Below are 14,834 nucleotides of genomic sequence, written 5' to 3' on the forward strand. Positions count from 1 at the left end.
TTCTAATGGGTGACTTGGGGATCCCTAAGAGATTCCCTTAATTTGCAGGGATTTCCTCCCACTTCCTGTTTGGCTATAGGACAGGAAGTGAAGGGGAATCTCTAGAAATGGGACACTGATGGCAGAAAAAGCCCGAAAGGGGTTGTAACCCTCCCTTACTTTACCTAAAATGAAAAGAAAGTTTTGCCTATAGTTCTACTTTAATCTAGCGTTAGCAGCAATAGCTTTAAACAACAAAAAATATGGGGACAAAGCACAGCACCGAATTTCTGATTGATGTTCTAATTCTCCTGTATTCTATAAAAAATATTTTAATTACAGTACTGATTTTTATTTTTTTATGACTGATAAAAGAAAACGTAGATAAGGAAAGTGAAGAGAGACAGAAAAGAGGAAAAGGAAAGGAAATTCAGTTACAGATAAAGTGATGCAAAACTGATATGGATATATAGATTTAGATAGGTTAGAGTCTTTCACATAAAAGAACCTAATATCAGAGGACCGTTCTGTCCCCACAAAGCTCACTGAGTCCCGGTTCACACTGGTGCGATGCGGGAAACCCTGCGAATCAGTGCCGCTTCCCGCATCGCACCAGAACCGCACATTGGTTCACACTGAGATCTGCGAATCGCTGGGGGTGTCAATGTAAAGTGAATGACAGCCCCAGATTGGTTCGCAGTTTACAGTGTGAACTGTGAAATGGTGCAGGAATCAGATCGCATAGATGTGAACACCCAAGCGATCCAATTCAAGTGCAAACCAAAAAAAGGGTGCTGCACCATTTTTGTGCGAATGCGATGCAATTTTAGCCATACATTTTGTATGACTGAAATCAGATCGCACAGACATGGTGTGTGATCTGCACAGCAATGCGAATCACATGGGATGTCTGGCATTGCACTAGTGTGAACCGGCACTGAAGCTTTATCTGACCTGGAGCTAAGAATCTGCTTATACCATAATATATTTCTTTATTGGCTGTGAATAGGCTCTGTATGTTTTTTACATGCTCTCCCATTGGTCAGATGATCTCTTAGTGCAGTGTTTGTTGAGGTTAATGACCAGTTCCACTACAGTTCAACCTAGGAGCAGCCACAGCTCCCAACTGTCCCCGATTTGAAGGGACTGTCCCTCATTTAAAACATTGTCTCTGTCTCTTTTTCCTCTTCATTATGGTCCCATTCAACAGAAGTCGATCGTTAGACGAACTTTTGTTTAGTGGGAATGGCAATAGATGGATCAAAATGCATCCTCTCCCTGCTGAACCAGCTACATTTTGATCCATCTATGGGCAGCCAAAATACAGTATCTCACAAAAGTGAGTACAACCCTAACATTTTTGTAAATATTTTTTTATACCTTTTTATGTGACAACACTGAAGAAATGACACTTTGCTACAATGTAAAGTAGTGAGTATACAGCTTGTATAACAGTGTAAATTTTCTGTCCCCTCAAAATAACTCAACACACAGCCATTCATGTCTAAACCGCTCGCAACAGAAGTGAGTACACCCCTAAGTGAAAATGTTCAAAATGGACCCAAAATGCCAATATTTTGTGTGGCCACCATTATATTCCAGCACTGCCTTAACCCTCCTGGGCATGGAGTTCACCAGAGCTTCACAGGTTGCCACTGGAGTCCTCTTCCACTCCTCCATGATGACATCACAGAGCTGGTGGATGTTAGAGACCTTGCGCTCCTCCACCTTCCATTTGAGGATGCCTCACAGATGCTTAATAGTGTTTAGGGATATGCTTGGCCAGTCCATCACCTTTACCCTCAGCTTCTTTAGCAAGGCAGTGGTCTTCTTGGAGGTGTGTTTGGGGTTGTTATCATGTTGGACACTGCCCTGCGGCCCAGTCTCCGAAGGGAGGGGATCATGCTCTGCTTTAGTATGTCACAGTACATGTTGGCATTCATGGTTCCCTCAATGAACTGTAGCTCCCCAGTGCCGGCAGCACTCATGCAGCCCCAGATCATGACACTCCCACCACTATGCTTGACTGTACTCCTCACCTGGTTGCCACTACACATGCTGGCCACCATCTGAACCAAATAGGTTTATCTTGGTGTCATCAGACCACAGGACATGGTTCCAGTAATCCATGCCCTTAGTCTGCTTGTCTTCAGCAAACTGTTTGCGGGTTTTCTTGTGCATCATCTTTAGAAGAGGCTTCCTTCTGGGACAACAGCCATGCAGACCAATTTGATGCAGTGTGCGGCGTATGGCCTGAGCACTGACAGGCTGACCCCCCACCCCTTCAACCTCTGCAGCAATGCTGGCAGCACTCATACATCTATTTCCCAAAGACAACCTCTGGATGGGATGCTGAGCATGTGCACTTAACTTCCTTGGTCGACCATGGCGAGGCCTGTTCTGAGTGGAACCTGTCCTGTTAAACTGCTGTATGGTCTTGGCCACCATGCTGCAGCTCAGTTTCAGGGTCTTGGCAATCTTCTTATAGCCTAGGCCATCTTTATGTAGGGCAACAATTCCTTTTTTCAGATCCCCAGAGAGTTCTTTGCCATGAGGTGCCTTTTTGAACTTCCAGCACTGCCGGCTGGTGCTCAAATTTTTTGGGGGGGGGGGGGTGCAAACAGAAAAATTTAATAGGCATTGCTTTGCGGCAAAAAACGCAGCAATAAAATTGCATGACTTTGAGATCACAAAAGTGTGAAAAGGGCCTTAGTAATCAAAGTATAGTGTGCCCCCTTCAATGCAGAGTGACCACAGCGTGCCCCCTTCAATGTAGAGTGACCACAGCGTGCCCTCTTCAATGCAGAGTGACCACAGCATGCCCCCTTCAATGCAGAGTGACCACAGCGTGCCCCCTTCAATGCAGAGTGACCACAGCGTGCCCCCTTCAATGTAGAGTGACCACAGCGTGCCCCCTTCAATGTAGAGTGACCACAGCGTGCCCCCTTCAATGCAGAGTGACCACAGCATGCCTCCATCAATGTAGAGTGACCACAGCATGCAGAGAGACCAGTGCACTTACCTGATGCAGCGGCGGCTTCTCCTCAGTCCTCCGCGTCTCCCGAGTCCTCCTCCTCCTCCTTGGCCAATGACAAAGGTTCGCCTTTCGGCCAATCAGGAAACGGGTCTCAGACCCGCTTCCTGATTGGCCAGGAGGAGGATCCGTGTGACAATAGCGAATATTCATTCGCTATTGTCACACAATGGGTGGGCTCAGGGCGCACTGCTCTGCGCCCCAGGTCCACCCTTTTCTGAAGCCTATTAGAGCCTCTGGCTTCAATCACGTGCTTCAGAAGAAAAAAGAACCCCATTGAACTCCATGTAGATTAGCGGGCCTGAATAGGGGGGGCGGCGCCCCTGCGCCCCCAACGCTCCGGCCGCCACTGACTTCCAGTGGCCAGTATGAGAGAGTGAGAGTGATAACACCAAATTTAACACACCTGCTCCCGGTTCACACCTGAGACCTTGTAACACTAACGAGTCACATGACACAATGGCTAAAAAGTTGGGAGGTATAGATAAACACACCTACATTGACAGAAAAACACCAAGGATTACAAAGACATTGCTGTTGGAGTCGATATCCTGATCCAAACCTAGTGGCTGTCTGATTGGCTCACTACTTACCGCCGTCTGGTAAGCTTAATAGCATGCTGTGGTGAATGGTGCACTGCGATGGAGGACGGCACATTCACATTTATATACCTTCCATCATTATTTTTTCATCACTATTTTGGGACTATATTTAATATTAGGACTGCATCTATTCACAGATTTATTTATAGATTTATTCACTTATATTAACATTTTATATATATTTTTTACTTGGATACATTTATTTGTACTATTGTCACGGTTTAGCGTAGCTTTTGCTTTGTTTGTTCTTTTGGTGTTATCTCACTGTAAGCTGCAGCTTGTTGATTTATACCAGCGCGGTTATATATTTGTTACATTTATATACTGTATATACACAATATTGTCAAAAGTATTGGGGCACCTGCTTTTAAACGCACATGAACTTTAATGGCATCCCAGTCTTAGTCCGTAGGATTCAATATTGCGTTGGCCCACGCTTTGCAACTATAACAGCTTCAACTCTTCTGGGAAGGCTGTCCTCAAGGTTTAGGAGTGTGTCTATAGGAATATTTGACCATTCTTCCAGAAGCGCATTTGTAAGGTCAGGCACTGATGTTGGATGAGAAGGTCTGGCTCGCAGTCTCCACTCTAATTCATCCCAACGGTGTTCTATAAGGTTGAGGTCAGGACTCTGTGCAGGCCAGTCAAGTTCAACCACCCAAAGCTTGCTCAACCATGTCTTTATGGGCCTTGCTTTGTGCACTGGTCCAAATTATTTGGTGGAGGAGGGGTTATGGGTTTTTCAGGGGTTGAGCTTGGCCCCTTAGTTCCAGTGAATGGAACTCTTAAAGTAGAACTACAGTAAAACATTGGATTGAGAATAACTTGGTTTGAGAGCGTTTGCAAGACAAGCAATTTTTTTATAATACATTTTGACTTGATAAAGAAGCGATGTCTTGATATAAGAGTAGCGTTATGTCACAACTGAGTATAAAAGAGAAGAGAGGCGCCTCTATGTGTAGCAATATCATTTCATGAAGGTTCAACATTTAGCAACTCACATGGTTGATGAATAAAACAGGCACATCCAATCATGCAGGCATCTGGGGTAAAGCTGTCCACATAGACCATCCTCCGCACTGCCATCAACGTCATCCCTTCCACGCTGCGCTCCATGAGCGCTTCAAACCTCGCTTTCAGATCGCTCTACTGCAGGGTAGTCTTCCCGGTCACGATTGCAGACTGACAGCGGTGAGAGTCCAGGAGGACGGTCTATGTCAGGGGTAATGAATTAAAATTCAAGGAGGTCCGGTCGCTAAAATTTTCTTTGGGCCGAGGTCCGGATCTGAAGTCTGTGCTATGACTCAGAAAGATGGGCAAAACAAAACGTGTTCATCAGCGTTGTTCTTAACATAAAATATGCCCATTTGAGTGCCCCTTAACATAAAATGTGTCCGAGAGCGTGACCCTTAGCATAAAATTTGCCCATCAGCGTGACCCTTAACATAAAATAAGGGGCACGCTGATGGGCACATTTTGTGTTAGGGGGCACTCTGATGGGCACATTTTATGTTAGGGGGCACGCTGATGGGCACATTTTATGTTAGGGGGCACTCTGATGGGCACATTTTGTTAGGGGGCACGCTGATGGGCAAAACAAAACGTGTAAATCAGCGTTGCTCTTAACATAAAATATGCCTATTAGAGTGCCCCTTAACATAAAAAATGCCCATCAGTGTGCCCCATAGCATAAATATGTCCATCAGAGTGTACCACAGCATAAATATGCACATCAGCATGCCCCTTAACATAAAATATGCCCATCAGTGTGTACTACAGCATAAATATGCACATCAGCATGCCCCTTAACATAAAATATGCCCATCAGCATGACCCTTAACATAAAATAAGGGGCAAGCTGATGGGCACATTTTATGTTAGGGGCACTCTGATGGGCAGAACAAAATGTGCCCACCAGCGTGACCCTTAACATAAAATATGCCCATCAGCGTGCCCCTTAGCATAACATTTGCCCATCAGCGTGACCCTTAACATAAAATAAGGGGCACGCTGATGGGCATATTTTATGTTAAGGGTCATGCTGATGGGCACATTTTATGTTAGGGGGCACCCTGATGGGCATATTTTATGATGGTGGGATCGCTGATGGGCAAAAGAAAACGTGTAAATCAGCGTTGCTCTTAACATAAAATATGCCCATTAGAGTTCCCCATAGCATAAATATGTCCATCAGAGTGCCCCTTAACATAAAATATGCCCATCAGTGTGTACCACAGCATAAATATGCACATCAGAGTGCCCCTTAACATAAAATATTCCCATCAGCGTGACCATTAACATAAAATAAGGTACACTCTGATGGGCACATTTTATGTTAGGGGGCATTCTGATGGGCAAAACAAAACGTGTAAATCAGCGTTGCGCTCAACATAAAATATGCCCATTAACGTGCCCCTTAACATAAAATATGCCCATCAGCTTGTCCCTTAGCATAAAATATGGGGCACATTTTATGTCAAGGGAGTACTCTGATGGGCATATTTTGTTTCTTTTATGGGGCACTCTAATGAGCACAACAAAATATGCCACTTGTCTGCACACTTGTTAAAGCTTGAGAGGTTTTTTTTTAAATGCAGATATTCCCCTCTAAAAATGTGCTCCACATACCTGGAGCCAGGAGCTGTCCAAAAGCCGCGAACAGGGGGGCGGGGCGTGCACATAGTGTCACACCCTAGCTCGCTGCCCTGCTTAGAGGAAGCCGCAGTCAGGAGCAGGGGGCGGGACGCGCGAGTGACGTCACGCCCCCTACTCGCGGCCCGACAGGACACCGCAATGTCTATCAGTCAGGAGCAGGGGGCAGGGCGCGCGCGTGACGTCACGCCCCTACTCGCGGCTCGCGGCCTGACAGGACACCGGCTGCAAGTGAGCCGGGAGCCGCAGTGAGGAGGGGGCAGAATACAGGTGGCGGTCCGGGCGGAAGCATCGCGCGGGCCGCCAATGGACCGCGGGCCGCCATTTAGTGACCGCTGGTCTATGTGGACAGCTTTACCCTGGATGCCGGCATACTTAGATGTGTCTCTTTTAATCATCAACCATGTGAGTTGCTAAATGTATCTTCATTAAATGTAACCATATTGCTACACTCCTCTCTTTTATACTCTGTAGCACCTGCTGGAGTTTGCTTCTTATCCCCTGTGAAGGCTGCCATTTGTGGATGGACATTTTATGGTTACACAACCTTACCACAACATTTCTATAATTCTATAATGGACTATAAACTCAAGGAATTATGAATAAATGCTTGTCGAATGAATCATCTGAGTTTCCATTATTTCTTATGTGGAAATTCGCTTTGATATAAGAATGCTTTGGAACAAATTATTATATAGGCATGTTTCCAGAATAGATTATGCTCGGAATCCAAGGTTTTACTGTATAGGCAAAAGTTTTTTTTTTTTTTATTCATTTTGGACAGAGCAAAACCCCTGTCAGATTTTTTTTTTTTCTCCATCTGTGTCCCATTGTGGAGATTTCCTTTCACTTCCTGTCCCATAGCCAAAACAGGAAGTGAGAGGGAATCCCTGCAAATTAAGGGAATTCCCAATGGACGATTTCCTCTCTAATACTTTTCTGGAGACAACCCAAGATTTGGGATTTTTTTTTACCTTCACTTCCAATGATAATGGTAAACAGGACAAATAGAGAGGATAAATCTCACTATCGGGAACACAAACAGCAATAAAACCAGATAGGGGGCCTAATCCCTCTCCACTCTATCCAACACAAAAAAAAAAAAAGTTTTGCCTTTAGTTATACTTTAAGGCGTTAACATACCAAGACATTATGGACAATTTCATGCTCCCAACTTTGTGGGAACAGTTTGGGGTTGGTCTTTCTGTTCCAACATGACTGAGCACCAGTGCACAAAGCAAGGTCCATAAAGACATGGATGAGCGAGTTTGGGGTGGAGGAACTTTGACTGGCCTGCACCTTAACCCGATAGAACACCTTTGAGATGAATTCGAGTGGAGACTGTGAGCCAGGCCTTGCTATGTGTATAGCATCCTCCTGAAGAAGTGGTCATACCACGAAACATGTCAAGGTTTACGCATTTAGAAGTTTGAGAAATCCATCATAGGATTGCTAGAACTTATACTGTGTTTGTAAACATTGTTTGGAGTACATGTAAACACCGATCATGTTCACTCTATTGTGATGTATTTTAAAACTATGTTTCTTTAAAAAAAAGTTTTGATTTTATTCAATCTGAATATTGATTACGGTACCTGGAAAGTCCCACATAACATTTCCCCTTTCTCCATTCCCCCCCCCCCCCCCCGACCATCTGGGAGGTTGGTCTTGGGCATTCCACAACCCCATAAACTTTTATCAATTTTTGGGATGCTGGTAAAATAGTTTTCCAATATACCACAGGCTCTTATATTCAAATCGCTGGGGGTGTCAATACAAAGTTAACAACGCCCCCAGATCAGTTCGCATATCGCAGTGCAAACAAGAATTGGATGGTATAGGTGTGAACACCCATGTGACATGATTCTGGTGCGGACCAAAAAAAGGGTCCTGCACGACTTTGGTCCGAATTCAGATTCAGCCATGCAATCTGTATGGCTGAATTTGCATCACACAGAGATCGCATGTGATTTGCAGAGCAGTGCGCTGTGAATCACATGCAATGTCTGACATCACATATGTGTAAACCGGCATTAACGGATGAAAAATAGGGCTTTCATACATTCAATAAAACGGATGTTGACCATAGGCGTGCGCACAGGGTGTGCCGGGTGTGCCTGGGCACACCCTAATCACCTAGGGCACATTAGCATTATCGCTCTGTTTGCCAGTGAGGAGATGGGAAAGATCTCCCTCGGACCTGCTCTGCCATAAGAGAAGTGCCACACACTTCTATTTCACTTTGCCAGCAGGGAGAGTAATGTATCGGGGCCATGTACATGTAGGCAAACACATGCATGTGTATTTAAACTTTGGGGTGCACACCCTAATGCAATTGGCTGCGCACACCTATGATGTTGACAGATACAGATGAAAACAGATGTAAATGAATGATCATCTATCTATATCCGTTTTTCCATAGGAATGCATTGATGTCCGTTTTTCATCTGTCAACGGATGGATAAAAAATGCACGAATGGCCTGCATGTGTGAAAGGGGCTTAATGCCTCCTACACACCATCAGATAATTGTACGAAAAAAATAGTTTTCAAATTGATCGCGTGATAATCTGATCCTTTGTATGACAGCCCATCACGACATTTCGTCCAACAAAATCCGAAGGGACAAAGGCGAAAACTTTTGTTGTAGGATAGCCTAGCGAACGACAATTGTTTAATCAGTACAGTATGCATCCACTAAAAATCGATCGAAAAAGACCGCACATGATCAGAAACATGAAAATAACCCAGAAAAAGCCTGGCTGCCATTGTTTTTGTTTTGCACTATCCGATACGTAGCTACGCAACCGGGAAGATTTTCCAGAATCGTACGAAAAAAATCATTCGCTTAGTACGCATTGTTAAATTCGATATTAGTATCATGCAACAATATGCAAACGGTAAGTCGTCCGATTATCTGACCGTGTGTACGAGGCATTAGGGTGCAATCGATTAGGGTGTGCACCATTATGCCTCACACACACGGTCAGATAATTGGACGACTTACGGTTTGCATATTGTTGCATGATACTAACATCGAATTTAATAATGTGTACAAAACATAGGATTTTTTAGTACATTGCTGTGCACACCTATGGTGTATATATATATATATATCATAGCTGGATAATCAGAGGTAAGGGATTGTGCTGCAGCAGACATAGGATTTGAGAAATGCTGAAGATTCCGCCTTGAAGGGAATTTTTGGCCTGTATAGTTGTGGAAGTTTTCCTTAGAACAGGCTGGCTCTGGTTTATGTATGGTGAGTGTGTGTGGAATTTCCCAGCCTGATCTGTACACACAGTACATAGATGAGTACATAGATGAGTGCAGAGAGCACAGAGCTCCGCCCACCCAGAAAATTCCCCACTCCCTTCTATGAGAAGCCGAGAGCTCAGCCTTCTGCACTCACTTCTCTCTGCAGCACCGGACAGAGGACACTCTTATCCTAGTCTACCCTATCCTATCCTATTCTATTCTATCCTATCCCCGGCACCGGCTGCCACATTGGTTTTTGGATTTGTGTTGATTGGTTGGAGAAGGATCGCCATGTCTGCTCGCTATGTGGATTACTGTGGGAATATGGGGGTGGATGGAGAGCTCGGGATGCCCGGCAAAGACAAACACTTCCAGAACACCGAGGACCGCACCGACAGCGGCCTGGACTCCATGAAAGACGAAGATTATGAGAGTATCGTCCATGGCTTCCATAACATGTCTATTCCCAGATCGGCCGAGCCACAGGACTACGAGCCCGAGCCATGGAAGCTTCAGGCCAATGAGGATGGAGATACGTAAGTCAACTAGGCCTGTGTGTGTGCTGAGTGCCCGATCTGATCTGTTGATGGTGCAGCATAGGGGGGGCTGAGTGCAAGATCTGATCTGTTGGTGGTGCAGTATAGGGGGCTGAGTGCAAGATCTGATCTGTTGGTGGTGGTGCAGTATAGGGGGGACTGAGTGCCCGATCTGATCTGTTGATGGTGCAGTATAGGGGGGACTGAGTGCAAGATCTGATCTGTTGATGGTGCACCAAAGAGAGGACTGAGTGTCCGATCTGATCTGTTGGTTGTGCAGTATAGGGGGCTGAGTGCAAGATCTGATCTGTTGGTGGTGCAGAGTCAGATCTGATCTGTTGGTGGTGCACCAAAGAGAGGACTGAGTGCAAGATCTGATCTGTTGGTGGTGCAGTATAGGGGGACTGAGTGCCCGATCTGATCTGTAGGTGGTGCAGAGAGACAGACAGATCTGATCTGTAGGTGGTGCAGCATAGAGGGGATTGAGTGCAGAGAGTCAGATCTAATCTGCAGAGTAATCCAGCATAGGGAGATTTAAATGCAAAATTCCGAATACTTTATACTAGTCTCTTAGCGTAAATATCAGGATAATGAAGGATGATCTGTAGGTTGTGCAGTATAGGGGGGACTGAGTGCCAGATCTGATCTGTAGGTGGTGCAGCATAGAGGGCACTGAGTGCAGAGTCAGATCTAATCTGCAGAGTGTTCCAGCATAGGGGGATTTAAATGCAATCTCCTAATACTTTATACTAGTCTCTTAGTGTATATATCAGGATAATACAAAATGCACCAAGGATTGCCCTTGTTAGGCATTGCAGGAATTTAGGTGCCTAATATTGCATGATCTGATGCCATGTCACATATATGGCATCTACTGCAAAATGTTGATGAAATCTGCTGTATAGAGGATCTTAGAACTTGGTGCATTTGTTATATGTAGCATTTAGCTCTCAATCAGTTATAGGAAAAAAATAAATAAAAAACTTTAATATATATAAAATATGTGTGTGTAATTTTAGGTGTTACTCTAAAGTGGTTCCAATTATCCAGGTGTTAATGCTGGATTGGTGGTTGGCATTTTACAAAAAAAAAAGGAAAATAAAAAGTGTTTATTTAGAGATTACATTTTCTGGGGGTTTTTGTGCTGACGCCATATTTGTCTGGGTTTTCCCTTCCTCTCTTTGTAAGCTAGAGGTGGGGGGAGGGGCAGGTTTTGGTGTAGCCGCCTGCGATTGGCTGGCTGTCAGAGGTGGGGCAGCCAGTCAGGGCAGAGCTCAGCTATTCGGAAAGTCCCTGGCTGTTGGCCAGGAACACAACTGCATACATGAGAAAGGGGAAAACAACAGGCATATCTAGAGACACACACATAAGAAAAAAACCCAGCTTACACAATCCTGGACTGCGCTGGGGGAGGGGAAATAACTGTGAGCTGACACTGAAATGACTACATAGGTATTGACAAATTTAGGGTAAGGAAATAATGGGTGACACATTTCCTTTATTAGTTTTACATAAAAACATTACAAAAAAAAAAAGTCAGTTTCAAGTTAACCTGAAACATTTTTCCATTGTTACAATGGATTGTCTGAATGTTACAATGGATTGTCTGGATGTTACAATGGATTGTCTGGATGTTACAATGGATTGTCTGGATGTTACAATGGATTGTGTATTGTAGAAAGTTTGTGTAATCGCTCACATTTTATCCGTCACTAAACTTTTTTTTTTTTTTCTTTATATTACAGGCTTCTCCACCTGGCCATTATCCATGGGGCCAAAGAGCTTACAATAGAAGCAATCAAGAGATCATACAGGGATGGATATTACCTGAACCGCCAGAATAACCTTCACCAGGTAAATACAGTTGGATCCCATTTCTCCTAAATGAGCGATTTTAGAAAAATGCTTCCCATCTTATAGAATGTGTCACTTTTATACAGAAAGAAAGTCGAGAGAAGGAGAGTCAATTACAGCCAATCAGATTGCAGCTGTCATTTTTCCTGCTCTGTTTGGAAAATGATAGCAGGGATGTGATTAGTTGTGGTTGGCAGCGCCTATATCTTTCATATTTCTAATCTTTTATCTAATATACCAAAAACTAGCAAACTTGTAAGGCTGCCATTGCTGACTATCAAAAAAAAAAAAAAAATGCTAGTTGCATGGTTGTCCCTGGCTTTAGTTCTTTCTGAGTTGCTGATCTGGGGCCAACAAAGAGGCTAGAAAGCTAGAACTGATCAGCATGATGGTACCGTGACTCAAAGGGTTGAAGCCACTGGACCAGTGATAGGAAAGGACAACATAGCCTCCATATTACTCTGAGTGCTATATACTTAGGCTAGGCCAGACTTTGTCTCCTAATTAATTTTGCACATAGTATATTTGGAATATGGTCATTAATGTTTTCATTTTGTTTGCAGACCCCACTTCATGTGGCTATAATCACAGAGCAAGCTGAAATTGCTGAGAAGCTCCTCCAAGCTGGATGTGACCCGGAAGTCAGAGATTACCGTGGAAATACCGCCTTACACATTGCCTGCGAGCGGGGTTCCCTACGCGGAGTTGGCGTCATAGTGCAATACAGCAAATTCCAGCTTCCCTCTCTTCTGCAGTGCTCCAATTATGATGGTATGTATCACATTTCAGTGATGCCAATATAACTAGCCAGTAAACATGATATAGATGATATCTATATTCTATACTAAATAAAAAACAAATTATAAATATATATTTTTATGGGTATTTGAAATTTTTTTTATTAATAAAATTATATATAATATAATTTGAATTTGTATGGGTATCTGGATATTTATTATTTTTCTCATTATTATTATTATTATTAATAATATATACATATTATTATAATATAATATCATTTTTTGCTTTATTTTATATGGGTATTTGACATTTTTTTATTAACATTTTATATAATATATCATTTTAATTTGTATGGGTATTTGGATATTTATTATTATTATTATTATTATATATACATATTATAATATATCATTTATTTTATATGGGTATTTGAATATTAATGATTGCTTGCTTTTTCCACAGGTCATACATGTCTACACCTAGCATCCAGTAAAGGTTTTCTTGCCATCGTGGAACACTTGATCATTCTGGGAGCAGATATTAATGCTCAGGTAAGTTGTTTTTTTATCAGTTTTTGGCAACTTACCTTTTAGTTGGAGAAGGAACGTCACAGTGAGCTGTAGGCGGTTGATTTGGCTTTTTAATTAATTTGATTTATTTATCATTGCAGGAGCCTTGTAATGGGCGCACAGCTCTCCATATGGCTGTGGATAAACAGAACCCAGACTTGATGTTTCTGTTGCTCAAGAACGGAGCCGATGTGAACAAAGTTACATACCAAGGCTACTCACCATGCCAACTTACCTGGGGAAGGCATAACAGTCAAATTCAGCAGCACCTACTGGCTGTGACCGAGAAGAGCTTGCAGTACCTTCCGGAGAGTGAGGATGAGGACAGTTCTGACTCCGAATCAGAACATTCAGATGATGAGGTGATTATTGGAATCTGATTATTGTATAGTTATTTTCTGTGGTGCCCCCTGACCCCTTCCATCAGTGCTTGGGACATTGGGCATTTGTGGGTTAGCTTTGGCTTAGGTCTGGGATCCTCAAACTATGGCCCTCCAGCTGTTGTGGAACTACATATCCCATGAGGCATTGTAAAACTGACATCCACAGACATGACTAGGCATGATGGGAATTGTAGTTCCTGAACAACTGGAGGGCCGTAGTTTGAAGACCCCTGGCTTAGGTGAATACTAATTGCAGCACTTGCAGTATAATGCTGCTGCAGCCATCTGTTAACGAATGGCAAAGGTTTGGGTATAGAAACTTTATCAGTGGGCATTAAGGGCCCAGATGCCCAGGGAACCCAAAACTGTCTGGCTATACAGTGGTTTAAGCAAGCAGGGATAGCATTTTTGAAATATATTTGGGGTAAACCAATGTATTTATTGTTTGGGAACTATAGAACTAGTATCTATTGTCACTAGTTAAATTGCATTTCAGTTGGAGATCAGTCAAGGAGACCCCTGTTTTGCTATAGGGTTCCATCACACACAATGGCCCTGTGCCAGGCTAGGCCTTTTGACACACATTGATTAAGACTTTTTTTTATGTATTCTAATGTATTTTATTCTTTCTTTTCCAGTATATGTACGATGACTGCAAGTTGATGTGCCAAGGGCTGAATTAGAATGATGCAGATAAGAGGACTTTAGAGATGTACCAGGGCAAATCTTGTCTTGTACAAGGGAGTACAGCACTAGGACCAGTGAATCCTTAACCTAGACCTCAAAGGATGCGACCGATCCACTGTAGAGTTCTAGAGCCTGATAAGGTGCTTGTGTTGTCCCAAGACCATCGCATGAGAAGAGCCAGGATGTGGAGGAGAGTCCAGAGAACAAACCATGAACTCTGAGGTTGGAGACCTGTGACCTGAGTCATTTATCAATGAGGTTATAATGTACATCGGAGCTTCAAATACTGGAGAAAACACGATACTGATTCCTTTTAACATGAATGAGTGAAGCAGTCTGACACCAGAACTGGCAAATACATTAACATATTGCTGAAAATATTCTGATGAGAATTTGATTACAAATATTCTCAGTATAGGAGGGATGTGATCAGAAAAATTAAACTGTACAATGTATATATTGTAAATAATGTACATGATTTATTTTTATATATAAAAAAATATATATTTATTAAAAAAAGTGAAAACAATTTTTTATCTA

At 43.1% G+C, this 14,834-nt stretch overlaps 1 protein-coding gene across 1 annotated transcript; it reads left to right on the top strand.

Moving 5' to 3' along the window:
• Positions 1 to 9,764: 9,764 nt before the first annotated feature.
• Positions 9,765 to 14,573, top strand: NFKBIA (NFKB inhibitor alpha). Its single transcript, XM_082275206.1, has 6 exons — positions 9,765 to 10,060; positions 11,806 to 11,914; positions 12,478 to 12,685; positions 13,118 to 13,206; positions 13,326 to 13,586; positions 14,246 to 14,573. The coding sequence occupies exons 1-6, from the start codon at positions 9,816 to 9,818 to the stop codon at positions 14,288 to 14,290; spliced, it is 957 nt and encodes a 318-aa protein (XP_082131332.1). The 5' UTR covers positions 9,765 to 9,815; the 3' UTR covers positions 14,291 to 14,573.
• The last annotated feature ends 261 nt before the right edge of the window (positions 14,574 to 14,834 follow it).

Source organism: Pelophylax lessonae, assembly GCF_965119305.1.
Source record: "Pelophylax lessonae genome assembly, chromosome: 13".
NCBI classification, from domain to species: Eukaryota; Metazoa; Chordata; class Amphibia; order Anura; family Ranidae; genus Pelophylax; species Pelophylax lessonae.

Excerpts from the sequence above, each read along its gene's own strand:
- NFKBIA (XM_082275206.1), top strand. The coding sequence starts at position 9,816 with ATGTCTGCTCGCTATGTGGATTACTGTGGGAATATGGGGGTGGATGGA. Across the intron at positions 10,061-11,805 it reads GCCAATGAGGATGGAGATAC|GCTTCTCCACCTGGCCATTA; the intron begins GTAAGTCAACTA and ends TTTATATTACAG. Across the intron at positions 12,686-13,117 it reads GCAGTGCTCCAATTATGATG|GTCATACATGTCTACACCTA; the intron begins GTATGTATCACA and ends CTTTTTCCACAG.